At 66.9% G+C, this 14,107-nt stretch overlaps 5 protein-coding genes across 5 annotated transcripts; 2 read left to right on the forward strand and 3 right to left on the reverse strand.

Annotated features, from left to right (window-relative positions):
* Positions 1–7: 7 nt before the first annotated feature.
* On the reverse strand, positions 8–4,747 carry RHOBADRAFT_47932 (uncharacterized protein; the record flags this gene model as incomplete). Its single annotated transcript, XM_018415069.1, has 16 exons — positions 8–180; positions 240–332; positions 403–455; positions 516–716; positions 798–935; positions 1,016–1,156; positions 1,232–1,589; positions 1,671–1,929; positions 2,006–2,722; positions 2,803–3,264; positions 3,350–3,505; positions 3,589–4,016; positions 4,081–4,204; positions 4,273–4,422; positions 4,493–4,562; positions 4,650–4,747. The coding sequence occupies 16 exons, from the start codon at positions 4,745–4,747 to the stop codon at positions 8–10; spliced, it is 3,621 nt and encodes a 1,206-aa protein (XP_018274679.1).
* A 605-nt stretch (positions 4,748–5,352) lies between these two features.
* RHOBADRAFT_33347 (uncharacterized protein) lies at positions 5,353–7,781 on the reverse strand. Its single transcript, XM_018413104.1, has 11 exons — positions 7,770–7,781; positions 7,607–7,619; positions 7,217–7,351; positions 7,095–7,144; positions 6,834–7,016; positions 6,718–6,749; positions 6,481–6,644; positions 6,254–6,340; positions 6,092–6,168; positions 5,681–5,885; positions 5,353–5,593 (listed from the first exon to the last, which is right to left on the reverse strand). Coding segments are annotated over exons 1-11 (966 nt in total). The 5' UTR covers positions 7,771–7,781; the 3' UTR covers positions 5,353–5,574.
* Positions 7,782–7,960: 179 nt separating this feature from the next.
* RHOBADRAFT_33350 (uncharacterized protein) lies at positions 7,961–9,419 on the forward strand. The gene is made up of 6 exons (XM_018413105.1): positions 7,961–8,297; positions 8,374–8,435; positions 8,501–8,605; positions 8,719–9,105; positions 9,176–9,201; positions 9,271–9,419. The coding sequence occupies exons 1-6, from the start codon at positions 8,091–8,093 to the stop codon at positions 9,381–9,383; spliced, it is 900 nt and encodes a 299-aa protein (XP_018274681.1). The 5' UTR covers positions 7,961–8,090; the 3' UTR covers positions 9,384–9,419.
* A 175-nt stretch (positions 9,420–9,594) lies between these two features.
* On the forward strand, positions 9,595–11,895 carry RHOBADRAFT_51078 (uncharacterized protein; the record flags this gene model as incomplete). Its single annotated transcript, XM_018415641.1, has 4 exons — positions 9,595–9,751; positions 9,811–10,104; positions 10,212–10,638; positions 10,863–11,895. The coding sequence occupies 4 exons, from the start codon at positions 9,595–9,597 to the stop codon at positions 11,614–11,616; spliced, it is 1,632 nt and encodes a 543-aa protein (XP_018274682.1). The 3' UTR covers positions 11,617–11,895.
* A 187-nt stretch (positions 11,896–12,082) lies between these two features.
* Positions 12,083–14,073, reverse strand: RHOBADRAFT_51079 (uncharacterized protein; the record flags this gene model as incomplete). Its single annotated transcript, XM_018415642.1, has 11 exons — positions 12,083–12,119; positions 12,239–12,373; positions 12,449–12,520; positions 12,604–12,666; positions 12,782–12,892; positions 12,985–13,175; positions 13,309–13,470; positions 13,541–13,574; positions 13,648–13,655; positions 13,733–13,781; positions 14,047–14,073. 10 exons carry the CDS (start codon positions 14,071–14,073, stop codon positions 12,302–12,304), a joined length of 789 nt encoding a protein of 262 aa, XP_018274683.1. The 3' UTR covers positions 12,083–12,119; positions 12,239–12,301.
* Between the last annotated feature and the right edge of the window lie 34 nt (positions 14,074–14,107).

A 14,107-nucleotide genomic window follows, 5' to 3' on the forward strand; every position in this document is an offset into this window, starting at 1 on the left:
CGACCGCTCAACCTTCAACCTCGACGAGCGACCCTCGTGCTGCTGCTCCCTTGCTCGGCCGTCCACCTGCGCTCGACCGCCCGCCGGCCCGGTTCTCCTTGTCGTACAGCGCCGACGAGGTACGTTGGCTCGTGCGCTCGACGATGGACGTGCCGTCGCGGAAGCGGGCCCGAAACAGAACTGCGAGCGTGCAAGGCATGAGTGAGAGTTTTCGGGGAGAGAGAGAGGGTGTGACGGACCGTTCGCGTTCGAAAACAGGCCGTCCTTGAGCGAGACGACGATGAACTGGCTGCCCTTGAAGCGCGTGCGGAACAGGCGGCCAATGTTTTCGGCTGTACAAAGGACGCGAGAGTTAGGGAGACGAGGCGGCAGAGGGCGAGAGAAGAGGAGGAGAGGACGCACTGTGAGACAGGTCGAGCGCGGCGTCGATCTCGTCGAGGATGTACATTGGCGCTCTGCAGGCGATGCCCCTGTCAGTCCTCGCACGACAGGACAGGAAGAGGACAAGGACGCACGGCTTGAAGCGCAAGAGGGACATGATGAGGGACAGGGCGATGAGGGAGCGCTGCCCGCCGGACAGCTCGGTCAAGCTCGACTTCCACACGGTGCCGAGGCGGACCTTGACCTCGAGGCCCTGCGTGATCTCCTTGCCGTCGAGTGTCTGGAGCTTGCAGAAGTTGCCGGGGAGGAGCTCGGCGAAGATGTTGCCAAACTCGCTGCGGACGAAGTGAGGGGCTCGTGCACGTCAGGGACCTTGCTCGAGGACAATGACGACGAGAGAGCGGCGCGAGACGCACGCGTTGACCTTGTCCCACGTCTTCTCGAGCGTCTCGCGCTTGTGCTCGTCGAGGACGGCGACCGTCTCCTCGATCTTGACCTTGTCCTTGAGGACCTGCTTGTGCATCGCCAAAAGGTCGCGCTCCTTCTTCTCGACGCTGCAGACGACGGTCACGAGAGTCAGTTGTGCGCCTCTCGATGGGCGAGGGACGACGAGAGAGAAGAAGGGGCGACGCACCTGTCGATCATGCTCAGGACCTTGGGGTTGACTTTGCGCTTCATGGTGCGGTGGTTCTCCTCGAGCTGGCGGCACTTGTCCTTGGCGCCGCGCATGTCGGTGCCAGCAAAGTTGTACGGCGAGTTGGGCTTGCCGAACGTCCTGTGTGCAGCGAGGTGCGGCAGTCAGTGACGGCGGCCATGCGGGTCGAGGCAAGGGCGAGGTTCGTGCACGCACTGGCACTCGTCGGCGATCCACTCGCACTCGGCCTCGCGCTTGGCGAGCTTGTCGGCGGCGTCCTTGGCGTCCTTCTTGGCCTTGTCGAACTCCTTGTCGAGCTGGCCCGTCTTGAGCTCGAGCTCGACAATGTCGCTCTTGCGCCCGTTGATCGCCTCCTTGAGCGAGTCGAGCTCGTCGTTGAAGCCCTTGAGCTTCTTGGTCTCGTCGGCGATGCGGCGCTGCACGGCCTGGAGCTCGACCTGGCGCTCGTCGATGACGAGCTGGCCCTCGGCGAGCGACTTGCGGACCTTCTCAATCTGCGCTCGCGCCTCGGCGAGCTCGACGCCGGCTGACGCGACGTCCTTCTTCATCTGCTCTGCGAGGGTGTCAACAGAGAAGGTCAGGCTCGATGACGGGAGGGACAGGTCTGACGAGGAGAGAGAGAGGGAGGACGGACCGATCTCGAGCTCGTCGGTGAGGACGTCGCTGCGGAGCGTGTCGACCTGCTCCTCGAGCTTGGCGACCTCGGCCTTCTTCTTGACGATGTCGGCCTTGATCTGCTTGACCTTGGAGCCCTTGTCCTTGGACAGCTCGTTCATCTCGCGCTCGATGCGCTTGACGTCGGCCTGCGCCTCGCCGTGCTTGGTCTTGGACTCCTCGATCTTGATCTGCAACTCGGCGACGGTCGCCTTGAGCGTCTCGACCTCGCCGATGACCTGCGCGCGGGTGAGAAGGAGGTCAGTTTGGCGAGAGAGGCGGGCCGGGACGTGAAACAGCGAGAGAGAGACGGACCCTCGTCGCGTTGCTCGTCGCCATCGACTTTTCGAGGAGGGCGAGCGCGTGCGTCTTCTGGTCGAGCGCCTTCTTGAGGTCGACAGCGCCCTTGGACCGCGCGAGGCTCTGCTCGATCTCGTCGAGCCGGGTCCGGTGCGCCGCCAACTCGCGCTCGAGCCGCTTGAGCTCCTGCACCTTGACGAGCACCTTGTCGCTCGACGCCTGGCCACCAGACAGCTCGGGCGTCGTGTCGTAGATGTCGCCGTCGTACGTGACGCAGCGCATGCGGACGGCCGGGTCGTCGGTACAGCGCTTGGCGATCGCCTTGGTCGGCGCGATGAGGACGTGGCCGAAAGCGTACTGCATGGCCCGGGTCGCGCGCTCGTCGTAGTTGATGAGGTTGAGCGCGAGCTCGGCGCCGTGCTTGCGCGCTGCGGCGACGCGCTGCTTGTCGGCCACCGACGCCTGGAGCGTGTTGACGGGGAGCAGGATCGTCTTGGTCTTGATCGTCTTGGCCTCGACGAACGCGGCGACGGTCGAGTCGTCGCGGACGGCGACGTGGTACAGGCGACCGCCGGCGGCCATCTCGAGCGCGGTCGCGGCGGCCGCGTTCTTCTCGGGCAGGTCGATCAGGCTCGCGAGCGTGCCGTACACGGCCGAGCGGTCGAAGCCCGGGTACGGGTCGTCGGCGTGGAAGTCGGTGCGGACGATCTCGCGGCGCTTGGCCTCGCGGCGCTGTGGGCGAGGAGGAACCGAGTCAGTGAGATCCCGGCAGAGGGCCCGAGGCGCGAGAGGGGAAACTGCCGTGGACGCACCTGTCGCAAGCCGTCGACAGCCTGCACCTCCTGCTCACGCTCGCCGTCGAGCCTCGCCTCCTCGGCCTCGTCGTACCCGGACGCCCTCAGCTGCGCCTCGAGCGCCTCCTTGTCCTTCCTCGCGCGCTCGACATTGGCGACGAGGCCCTTGCTCTCGGCCGCCGCCTTCTTGGCCTTGGGCTCCTTGTCCTTGAGCTCCTTCTGGAGCGAGTCGATGCGGTGCTTGGCGAGCTGGCCCTCGGTCTCGAGCGAGCCAGCGAGCTCCTTGGCCGCCGCGAGCTGGCCCTCGTAGCCGGACGACTTGGCGTTCTTCGACAGGCCGGCGCCGTACTCGATTGTCTGGAGGAGGTCCTCGGACTGCGAGAGCGACGTCGTGGCGGCCTTGAAGGCGGCCTCGCGCGCGGCGAACGACTCGGCGCTCTTGGCCGCCGACGCCTCGCGAGTCTTGCGCTGCGCCGTCAGCTGTGTGGGTGCGAGCGTGACGTCAGGTTCGTGCTACGCTCGAGAAGGAGAGGGGAAGGGAGGAGGAGAGAGAGAGGCGACGCACGTCCTTCTGCGCCTTCTCAAGCTCCTTGATGCGGGCCTCCTCCTCCTTGATCTCGCGCTCCTTGCCCTCGGCCTGCGTCTTGAGCTTGGCGATCTCCATGTCGAGCGTGTTGAGCTGCTTCTCGAGGCCCTGCACCTTGCCGCCCTTAGCGAGCTCCTGCGTGCGCGTGTGTGAGAGAGGGTCAGGCGACTCGACGACGACGACGACGACCACTCGGACGGTGAAAGCGAGGGACGCACCTTGTCGCGCTCCTTCTCGATCTCCCTCGCGCTCTGCTCCATCTTCTTGATCTCGCCCTCCATGCGGCCCTTGTCGGCCTGGGCCTCGTTGCGCCGCTTCTCGCCCTCGCGGATCGCCTCGCGCGCCTTGTCGACGCGCGCGTGGTCCTGGGTCCAGTCCCACGCGATGACGAGCTTGGACAGGCGCTCGAGCTCGCTCGCCGTCTTCTGGAACTCGAGGAACGTGCGCTTCTCGTCGCGCAGGCGGTCGAGCTTTGGCGTGATCTCCTCGCGCAGGAGCGACTGGATCTCGTCGAGCTTCTTCTCCTTCTTCGACATGGTCTTGATCGCCTTGTCCTTCTTCTCCTCGAACATGGACGTGCCGGCCGCCTCCTCGATCATGGCGAGGATCTCGAGCGGGCGCATGTTGAGCACCTTGGTGATCTTGCCTGCGCACAGGGAGGATGACGTGAGCTCGTACTCCTCCTGAGACGCCGATAGAGAGAGACGCACCCTGCATGATGAGGAAGTTGGGGTTGTTGATGTTGAGCTGGACGCTCTGGAACAGGTTCTGGACCTGCTGCTGCGTCGAGCGGTGCCCGCAGATGAGGTACTTGCTCTGGCCGTTGACCGAGATCTGGTCGAGGGAAAGCCTGGGTCAGAGCCGCACGATAACGAGGCCAGACGAGGGTCGAGGCGACGCACCTGGCGCGTAACCGAGATCTCGGGCATGTTCTCGAACCCGACCGGTGCCCGGCCCTTGTCCGAGTTGTCAAACACGATCGTGACGGACGCTCGGGTGACGCCGGCCTGGCCGCGCTTGTAGATGAGGTCGAGGAGGTTGGCCGCGCGGACCTGGAGGGGGCGCGAGAGGTCAGTGAGGGCTCCGTCGACTCGTGCGGGGGCGACAGAGAGCGAGACGCACAGTCGTGAGGTTGGTGATGCCGAGGACGAAGCAGATCGAGTCGAGGATGTTGGACTTGCCCGAGCCGTTCCTGCGAGGAATGAGAGGGGGAGGAGGGGAGAGGTGAGCAACTCCTCTCGGGGCGGCACACACTCGCGAGAGGCAGCTCAGGACGTACAGGCCCGTGATGGCATTGAAGCTCGAGTCCCAGCCGGCGATACTGGTCCGTACTGGGTAGCTCTTGAAGCCGTCGAGGATGAGCTCCGTGACCCGCATGGCGGCGAGCACGTGTCTGCGTGTGCCGTGCAGGGCTTCGTCAGTATGCTCCTGGGGCAATTAGAGAAGTGCACGACGCACTTGTGCCGGTGTGTGGTCGACGAGAGGCGTCAAACAGATGCGCGATGTTGGTCCACGAGTCGCGGGGTCGCCGAGTCGGGTTGCGCCGCTTCTGCGAGGTCGGCGAAGGTCGGTTAGAGCTCGTGCCGGTGGCTCAGGGCCTAGCAAGCAGGCTGAAGCGATAGCGGGTGAGTGAGCGAGGGTCGACGGTGGCCGACGTCCTCATCGCGCTTCGCCACTTTCGGCGCGCCTTGACGCTCGCTCTCGACCAGTACAGGACGCAGTGCTGGGCTCGCCACATAAATAGAGCTGCTCGACACGAGCTGCACTACTCTCGGGAGCCCCTGCGGCCGACCTCGAGCCAGTGAGCCAGTCTGTCGGTTGCTTGACTTTGGCTTAGCCTCGTTTCGTATTCTCGCTTACAATCACTCGCTCCCTGGTCTATTCGCTCTCTCTGCTGGCGCCCAGAGTGGCACGCGCATCTCTCGCTGCGGCGCGACGACGCAGAGCGCCGGCATGCGGCTCTCGAGCGACCGAGGGACGAGGAGGACGAGTGACACAGAGAGAGTCCGTTTTCAGCCGCGCGAGAGGGAAGGGGAGAGGACGAGGGGGCACTACACGACGAGAGGGAGGACGGGGGTGGGCACAGAGTCGTGTCGGAGGCGGGACCGGCGAGAGGGGCCGACGAGAGGGCGAGGAACGGTGGGTCGAGAGAGGCGAGGGCGAGAGTGCGACGAGGTGCGAGGCGAGGACGGCGATGGCGACGCTCACTGGTCGCGCGACTTCCTGTGGGTGCAGATTACGTCCGAGTGTCAGTGCGGAACGAGATGCGGCGGCGAGAGGCGGACAGAGAGAAACGCTCAAGCGACGCACCTCCACTCCGCCTCGGCCGCCGTTCCCTGCTCCTCAACCTCGGCAACGACGCTCGCGAGCGCCTGGGCCGCCTCCTCGTGGAACAGCTGCTGCGCCTTGAGGAGCTGGCCGAGGTTCTTGATCGGCTCGGGGTTCTCGAGGACCGAGCGCATGAGGTTGATGGCCGTCTCGGTCGAGTCGACGAGGTGCTCCTCGGCGGCCTCGACTGGCGGGCGGGTGAGGCGAGGGTGTGGCGCGAGGTGCGGTGTGGGCGAGGAGGGGAGCGTCGGTGTGGCGGCGGCGGCGGCGCGAGGGTCGGCAAGGAGATGGCGAGGAGGAGTACAAAGTGGGACGAGGGAGGACGAGGGCGAGTCAGACCAACTTCCAGGGCGCCCACGTGACACGAGACACAGAGAGAGAGTCACGACGCACCCTCCATGCGCGCCTGCTCCTGCTTCGGCCCGCCCGTCGCGTGCTTGAACGTCGCACGCGTCGCGTCGAGCGAGATTCTGCGTCCGAGCCGCGCCGACACCAAGCTCGTCAGTACATCGAGAGGCACTTTTCGAGCGCTGCGGCGGAGAGAGGGGGACGCACCGAGCCTGCTTGACGACCTGGCGCGCCTTGAGGGCCGCCTGGAGCGACGTGTTGAGCGTCGCCGACCACGGCGGGAGGAACGAGGTCCTGCAGGTGGGCGCCTCGAGCTTCATCAGTGTCTTGCTCGACAGGAGAGACGAGGAGGGTGGGTCGGCGGCATCGAGGTCGAGGGCGACGCCGCGCAAGACGAGGAGTGAGGGAGAGGGCGAGGAACAGCCTCGACGCACGAGATCTCGCCATCCATGCGGGTCCTCGCGGCGCCCACCTTGTCCTGCGCGACAGCGTACGTCTTGAGGACGTCGGCGAGGCGACCGGGCCCGACCTCGACGGCGCCGGACGCGGCCGCGCGCGAAAGGGCGTGCGGCAGCGTCTTCTGGTACGACGAGGGCTTCTGTGGGGGTGCGGCGTGGGGCGGGTCAGAGGGGCGAGGAGGAGGAGAGGGCAGGAGGGAGACGAGGACGCACGTCGGTCACCGAGGGCTGAGGGAGGTTGGTGCCTGCGTCCGGCGACGCTGGAGAGTCAGTCGACGTCCCGCCGAGCAGGACGACTCACAGACAGCAGGGAGCTCTACCGGACGCACCCTTGGTCGCCGCGGCAGCCCACGAGCTGAGGTTGTGGGCAATGCTGCCGCCAATCTCGGTCGCCGACTCGGTGAGGTTGACCGGGTAGTCGTACGTGCCCGTCTCGTACACGCGCGTGACGGCGAGCAGCTTGGTGTGCGCTGCGCGGAGGCCGTCGACGCGGCGCTCGAGGTCGAGGTACTCTGCGAGGAGGGGGCAGGCGAGAGGGGGTTCAGCTGGCTCGAGGAGGGAGGAGGAAGGGAGAAGAAGGGGAGACGCACCCTGCGGGAGCTCGGTGACGTCGTCGTTCTCGATGCGGCCGGTGCGCTCCCTGCGGTACGTGCACGACGACAGGGTCAGTGCGCTTCCGGCAAGAGTCGACGACGGAAGGAGGAGGACGCACTTGACGGTCTGGCTGAAGTTTGCGAAGCCCTTGGACAGGTTCTTGGACGCGTCGTTGAGGTTGATGTTGCTCGTTGCGCCCTGGACGGTCGACGCGGCCTGGCCGGCGACGTTCTGAAGGGACGAGGCGATGTTCCTGCGAGAGAGAGAGAGAGAGAGGGAGCGGGACAAGGTGGGGGGAGGAAGGGGAGGAGGTCGAGACGGCGGCGTCGAGGTGGCGGCGATTGCGGTGGATAGAGGGGAAGGTCGGGTTGCGCAGGAGAGGCGGACCGCACGAGCAAGTAGTGAGGCGGACGGGGGAGGTGGAGGGGAGGGACGAGGTTGAGGGAGCGAGGATGAGGCGACATCAGGACGGCGGTCTTTGAGAGGAACGAGGGACCGAGTGACGCACTTCCACGAGTTCACTGCGGGCGGCACAAGGGTGCACAGAGAGGGTCAGGGCCGTGAACGAGGTGTCCGGGGTGCGCGTCGACGACGGAGGAGGAGGACCGAGGCCTCGACGGCACGCGGTGCTTCGAGCGTTTGTCGTGAGGGGCTGATGAAGGGAGACGCACTGGCTGGTGTAGTGCTTGAACTGGCCTGGTGAGCGAGAGAGGGTGCAAGGGACGAGTCCACCTCGTCGTCGCCGTCTCGCTGGCTGGCTCGCTCCCCACTCCAGCTCTCGCTCCGACTCGACCGAGGAGCACCGCACTACCTTCCACCACACTCGCACACTCGACTAGAGCCACCTCCCGACCACCCGCGTCTTCTCGTCGCCCACTCGCCTCGCGCCCCTCATCTCACCGCGCGTCGTCATCTCCACCTCGAGCCCAGCCCGCTCCACCCAACAGAGCGACACCTGTACCCACCCACCCATCCACACACCCCGCCCCGCCATGACCGCCCTCGCCCAGCCCGCGTCCGGCTTCTCGTTCGAGAACGCCCTGCGCAACTCGTCCCTCGAGGCAAAGAACCTCGGCCTCCCGCGCGCCACCTCGACCGGTACCACCATCGTCGGCGTCGTGTACGACTCGGGCATCGTCCTCGGCGCAGACACCCGCGCCACAGAGGGCCCCATCGTCGCCGACAAGAACTGCGAGAAGGTGCGCCCCCCCCCTTTCCTCTCTCTCTCTCTCGCGGTTGGCAGCACGTCCCCTGACCTCGTCCCGCGCTCGACAGATCCACTACATCTCCGAGTACATCCGCTGCTGCGGAGCCGGCACCGCCGCCGACACCGAGTTGTGCGTCCGCGTCGCAAGCGCCTCCTCTCGCGCGAGCAGCCGACACTGAACCTCGCCCGTTGCAGCACGACCAACATGATCAGTTCCAACATCAAGCTGCACGAGCTGTCGACCGGCCGGCCACCGCTCGTCGCGACCGCCATGACCATGCTCAAGCAGTACCTGTTCCAGTGAGTCTCGCGCCCTCTCTCTCTCTCTCTCGATGCGCACTCGCTCGTCGCGCCCCTCACTGACTCTCGTTGCACCCATGTCCCCTTGCACGCACGCTCGTCCACCCCCGCAGGCACCAAGGCCAGGTCGGCGCCGCGCTCGTCCTCGGCGGCATCGACCCGACGGGCCCGCACCTGTACACGGTCGCGCCGCACGGCTCGACCGACAAGCTGCCGTATGTCACGATGGGCTCCGGTTCGCTCGCCGCCATGGCCGTGTTCGAGACGTCGTGGCGCCCCAACATGACGCGCGACGAGGCGGTCGAGTGCGTCGCGGCCGCGATCGAGGCGGGCATCTGGAACGACTTGGGCTCTGGCAGCAACGTCGACGTGTGCGTCATCGAGGGCGAGAAGAGCGGCGACGGGCTCAAGTACACGGGCAAGGCCAAGACGGACTACCTGAGGAACTTCCGCATGCCCAACGACAAGGTGACCAAGGAGCGCAACTACAAGTGGAGGCGGTGCGTCCCCTTTCCTCTCTCTTTCCTCAATCGAGACAGAGTCTGACCTCGCCCTTTTGTCGCTACGCAGAGGCGTCACGGCGTGGACCAAGGAGGGTGCGTCGCCCTCTCCTCTCTCTCTCTCTCTTGGCCACAGTGACCTGACACCTGCACCCGCACCCGCAGAGATCAAGCGTTTTGTCGTCGCCGAGGAAGTTGTGCCTGTCGCGGGCGGGCTTGCGTCGGGCCCGGAAGGGAGCGGTGCGGGTGCGGGCGCGAGCATGGAGGTGGACGCGTGAGAGGGGTCGGCGCAATGGACGAGCCTGTTCTCTGTGTCTCGCCGTCCAGAGAGTGTGTGCGAGAGAGTTCCCGCTGCTATCATAGCAGAGAGAGGCGAGCGCTGGTTCATCTTGGTCGGCTCCCCCACCTCGTCGAATCGTCCTCATCAGACTCGTCTCAACCGCGCCGCCACTGCTCGGCTCAGGGCCCTCACGCCCGCCCGCCCGGCTCATGGCGCTGCACCTCCCAGCCCACACGCTCAGCGACGCTCCACCCTCGCCCATCACGGGCGTGCACCTCAACGCCGACCGGTCCGTCTTCGCGACCTCGACCACCGAGGGCTGGGTCGTGTACCGCACTCAGCCCCTCGAGGTCCTCACTCGCCGAGGTGCGCCCCCACTCTCCCTCTCCACAAGGCCCACGCAGCTCACCCTCGCCGGGAAACAGACCTCCCCGACGCCTCGCTCCGCATCGTCCTCCCCCTCGAGCGCTCCAACCTCGTCTTCCTCGTCGGCGGACCCCCGTCACCGCTGTACCCGCCCAACAAGGTCGTCCTGTGGGACGCGCGCGCCCAGGGCGCCGTCGCCGAGCTCGAGTTTCGCGAGGACGTGCGCGGCGTGAGGGCGAGGCGCGACAGGCTCGTCGTCGTGTTGCGCAGGAGGGTCGTCCTGTTTGTGCTCGGCGAGGGCGACGCGGGCATTTGGCGCGAGGGCGCGTACGAGACGTGCGACAACCCGCGAGGTGCGCTCCCCCTCTTCCTCCCCCACTTCCTCCTCGCGCTCTCTCTCTCTCCCTCTCTCTCGCCAGATTCGCCTTCCTCCCGTCGCTCACTTTGCCCACTCCTACAGGCCTCGCCGCACTCGCGACCGCCCCACACTCGACCCTCCTCGCCTTCCCCGGCCGCCAACCCGGCCAAGTCCAGCTCGTGCGCCTCCCTCCCCTCTCGCCGCCCGGCGGCGACCCGCCTCTCCCCCCGCCACCCTCACACGACCCGACCGCCGCTCCACACCCGGCCACGTCGGTCCTCCTCGCGCACGAGAGCCCGCTCGCGGCACTCGCGACGTGCGACGACGGGCGCGTACTCGCGACGGGCTCGAGCCGCGGCACGCTCGTGCGCATCTGGGACGCTGCGCCGCCTGCGCGCACTCGAGCGGGAGCTGGAGGTGCTGGTGGTGGTGGAGCAGGTGCGCCAGGAGGGACGCTCGCGCGCGAGCTGCGGCGCGGGACGGACGGCGCAGAGATCTTTGACGTGGCGCTCAGCCGCGAGGGGGACCGGTGCGCCGTCGCGAGCGACAAGGGAACGGTGCACGTGTGGGACTTGAGGCGGGCGGTCGGGGCGGCGGGTGCGGGGGCAGGGGCGCGCGAGGCGGATGGGGCGGGCGAGCGAGAGCGGGCGGGGAGAGGCGGCGAGGGCAGCGGGGCGTCGTGCGTCCCTCTCTATCTCTCTCCTCGAGCACACGACGACCAACGAGACCCTGACACGCCCCCGGAACCCGCAGCACCCCTCGCTCGCACCAGCTCTCGCTCCTCAAGCCGTACCTGCCCAAATACTTTTCGTCCGAGTGGTCCCACGCCCAGTTCCGCCTCCCGCCTCCCCCAGGCGGGCCCACCGCCTCGCGCCTCCCGTTCAGCCTCTCGAACCCGGGCCCGTACCCGCACACGCCGTTCTCGGGCGGCGGCACGAGCGGCGGCTGTGGCGGTGGCGCGGGAGGTGGAGGAGGAGGGGAGGGAGGCAAGGGGCCGAGGGCGGCGTCGGTTGAGGACGATGTGTGCGTGTGTGCGTGGATCGAGGTCGACGCGCTCGACGAGGCGCCGGCGGCAGCGGCGGCGCCAGTCGTCGAGCCTCGTCCTCGACCTCGAGCGCAGGGCCGGTCCTCGTCCAGCGCGCAGCAGCAGCAGCAGCAGCAGCATGGGCGTTCGGGCGCCGCCGCATCGTCTACGACGTCGACGGCCCCGCCACCGAGGCGCAAGGAGACGCAGCTCGTCGCCCTGACGCGCTCGGGCGGGTGGTACCGCCTCGCGTTCGACCCTCTTCCCGCTCCCTCCTCTGCCTCCTCGACCTCCTCACACGCACCCTCATCCTCCTCATCCTCGTCATCAACCAAGGGCAAGGCGCCCTCGCGCCCGAGCTCGGGCACGTCGACGCCGCGCGCCGAGCGCGACCCGGGCGTCAAAGGGCTCGCGCGCGACTCGACCGGTGGCGGGTGCAGGCTCGTCGAGTACCGCAGGTTGGGCGGCGTCGAGGGGTGGTGAGAGGAGAGCGGTGCAGGGGGTCGGTCGAGCGGATTGGGCGGGCGGGCGAGAAGGATTGGGCCGAGCGGGTGGAGAAGGTGGGAGCGAGCGGGCGGGAGGGAGTGCCGCACCCTGCGCTCGACTCGACCATGTCACACTATCCAGTACCTTTACTTCCCTCGCCGGCTCGCGGTTATACCTCCCCCCTCGTTCGCCCTCGTCCTCGACTTGTTGTCCATCCTCCCCCGCACCTGTCTCTCTCTCAACCTCGCGCCGTCCGTATTGCGTAGCTCTCCTCGCACTCTGCCATGCTCTATTCTACTCGTCTGCATGACTTTGACTGTGAGATCCCGAGGCGGCAAGCGTCGTGAGGCCGTGAGTCTGGCGCTCGCCCGAAGGAAAGGAGACTCGTGCGCATCCAGTACTCTCTCGCGACAGCGCGACGCTCTGTCGCCGTTCCTCTCGCTCGTCACGGTCGGAGGACCTGCTCACCTAAACGAGGAGTTGCATAATCAAGCGGGAGAAAGGGGGTGTACGGGCTGTAGACGAGGGCGAAGAGGGGAGACTGCTCAAGCGGACGATAGACGAGGGGAGACGCTAACGAGAGAAAGGGAGGGGGACGAGAGAGACGAGAAGAGAAGAGAAGGGGTATCCAGGCGAGGGAGAGGCTCGAGAGGTTGAGAGGAGGAAAGGTCGAGAGAGGGAGCTACTCGTCGTCCGAGTGGTTGCCGCGCTTCTTCGGCGGGCCGCGCTTCTTGGGCTTAGGCTTCTCCTCCTCCTGTTTGCGGTGTACGAGTCGAGCGATGTCAGGGTGCGGCTCGGAGCGGGCAGGGCAAAAGGGAGGGCGACGCACCTCGGACTCGGACTCGGCCTTGGCCGCCTTCTTCTTGGACGCGGCGCGCTTCTTCTTGGGCTTCTCCTCCTCCTGTTTCGAGGGCAGTGAGAGAGTGCGTGTCAGGGTCTGAGAGGACGACGCGGGGGGGACTGAGGCGGAAGAAGGCGGCGCACCTCGTCGTCGTCCTCGACCTTGGCGGCCTTGCGCTTCGAGGCGACCTTCTTCTTGGGCTTGGCCTGCGCGCAGTCTATGTCGTCAGGGCACGTGGTAAACGCCTACCCAGGCCTCGACCACCGCCCGCGGCAGGCGTCGTGCGAGGCCAAAGAGCGAGGAGCGAGAGCCGGGACGCACCTCCTCCTCGGACTCGCCGCCGGTGCTGACGGCCTCCTCCTCCTCGCTCTCGTCCGTGTCGGCCTTCTTCTTCTTGCCTCCCTTCTTCGCCGGCGCCTTCTTGGCGGCCGTCTGCGTGGCGCATCAAAGACGTAGACGGTCAGTTCGCGCTCTCTCGACGAGGGACGAAAGACGGTCGCGGACGAGGGGACGAGCCGACGCACCTTCTTCTTGGGCTTTTCGTCGTCAAAGTCGTCGTCGGTGCCGTCGCCGTTGGCCTTGGCCGCCTTCTTCTTGGCGGCGGCGCCCTTGGCCTTGGGCTTCTTCTTGGGCGACTCGACCTCGTTGCCGTCCTCGTCGGACCCGGGCTCGGGCTCGGGCTTGCGCGCCGTGTCGGGGATGTCCTCGTCCGCAACTGCGAGGGAAGAGAGGCCGAGGAGGAGAAAGAGGAGGCGAGGACGAGGGGAGGAGGAAGAAAGACGAGGTCAGCTCGAGTGACGAGAAGGGGTCCGACCGCCCGAGTAGGGCCAGAGAGAGAGGGGACGCACCGTGGCCCGCCTCGAATGCCTTCTTGACGCGCTCCTGGTCCTCGGGCGTCAGGTCCTCGTAGCCGTCGAGCTCTTCGGCCTCCTCGAACGACTCCTTGAGGTTGTGGAACTGCTTGGCGGTCGTGCAGCCCCAGTGGCGCCACGCGAAGCTCGAGTTGCCCTCTGCAGAGGACAGAGTAAGAGTGGCGGTCAGGTCGTAGGCGGACAGAGGCGTGCAAGGACGAGGACGCACGGATCGTGACGAGCGTGCCGAAGCGGAGCGAGCCCTGTTTCGAGTACCGCACAAGGCGTGTCAGTTCCTCCTCACTGTCTGGATGAGACGGGGTCGAGGTAGCATACCTTGGGGACTGCGAGGAGGGGGAAGGAGGAGGAGGAAGGTCAGCTCGAGTCTCGTGTAAGGGGCTGGGACGGCGGGAGAGCTCACTCTTGGTACCAGAGCACGGTTTGGGTCCCCGACATTTGGACGTTCCGAGCTGTTTCGAGGCGCAGGTCGTCGTGCGGAAGCGCGAAGAGGGAGGGGGAGGTGGGGGAGGGGGTAGGAGGTCGTGTCGGCGGGTACGGCGTCGAAGGGCGAGACGGCGGGCGTAGGCGGTCGTAGAGAGGTGGTGAAGGCGACCGAGTGCGACAGATAGGCGGCAGGAGGTGTGTAGAGGGAGGAGGGAGAGGGGGTCGTGAGCGTCATCTCGAGGGAGCGAGCGCACAATGGCGGGCGCTGAGAGCGAGAGAGCGTGGACGGACCTTGGCGTATTCGAGGCGGTAGCTCATCGTGGCTGTCCCTGGCGGTGAGGGCGGTGGAGGG

Source organism: Rhodotorula graminis (genome assembly GCF_001329695.1).
Source record: "Rhodotorula graminis WP1 unplaced genomic scaffold RHOBAscaffold_1, whole genome shotgun sequence".
Classification (NCBI taxonomy): domain Eukaryota; kingdom Fungi; phylum Basidiomycota; class Microbotryomycetes; order Sporidiobolales; family Sporidiobolaceae; genus Rhodotorula; species Rhodotorula graminis.

Excerpts from the sequence above, each read along its gene's own strand:
- RHOBADRAFT_33347 (XM_018413104.1), bottom strand. Across the intron at positions 6,169-6,253 it reads CAGGTCGTCAAGCAGGCTCG|AATCTCGCTCGACGCGACGC; the intron begins GTGCGTCCCCCT and ends GCTCGGACGCAG. Across the intron at positions 5,886-6,091 it reads GGAGCAGGCGCGCATGGAGG|TCGAGGCCGCCGAGGAGCAC; the intron begins GTGCGTCGTGAC and ends CCCGCCCGCCAG.
- RHOBADRAFT_33350 (XM_018413105.1), top strand. The coding sequence starts at position 8,091 with ATGACCGCCCTCGCCCAGCCCGCGTCCGGCTTCTCGTTCGAGAACGCC. Across the intron at positions 8,436-8,500 it reads ACCGCCGCCGACACCGAGTT|CACGACCAACATGATCAGTT; the intron begins GTGCGTCCGCGT and ends CGCCCGTTGCAG. Across the intron at positions 9,202-9,270 it reads CACGGCGTGGACCAAGGAGG|AGATCAAGCGTTTTGTCGTC; the intron begins GTGCGTCGCCCT and ends CCGCACCCGCAG.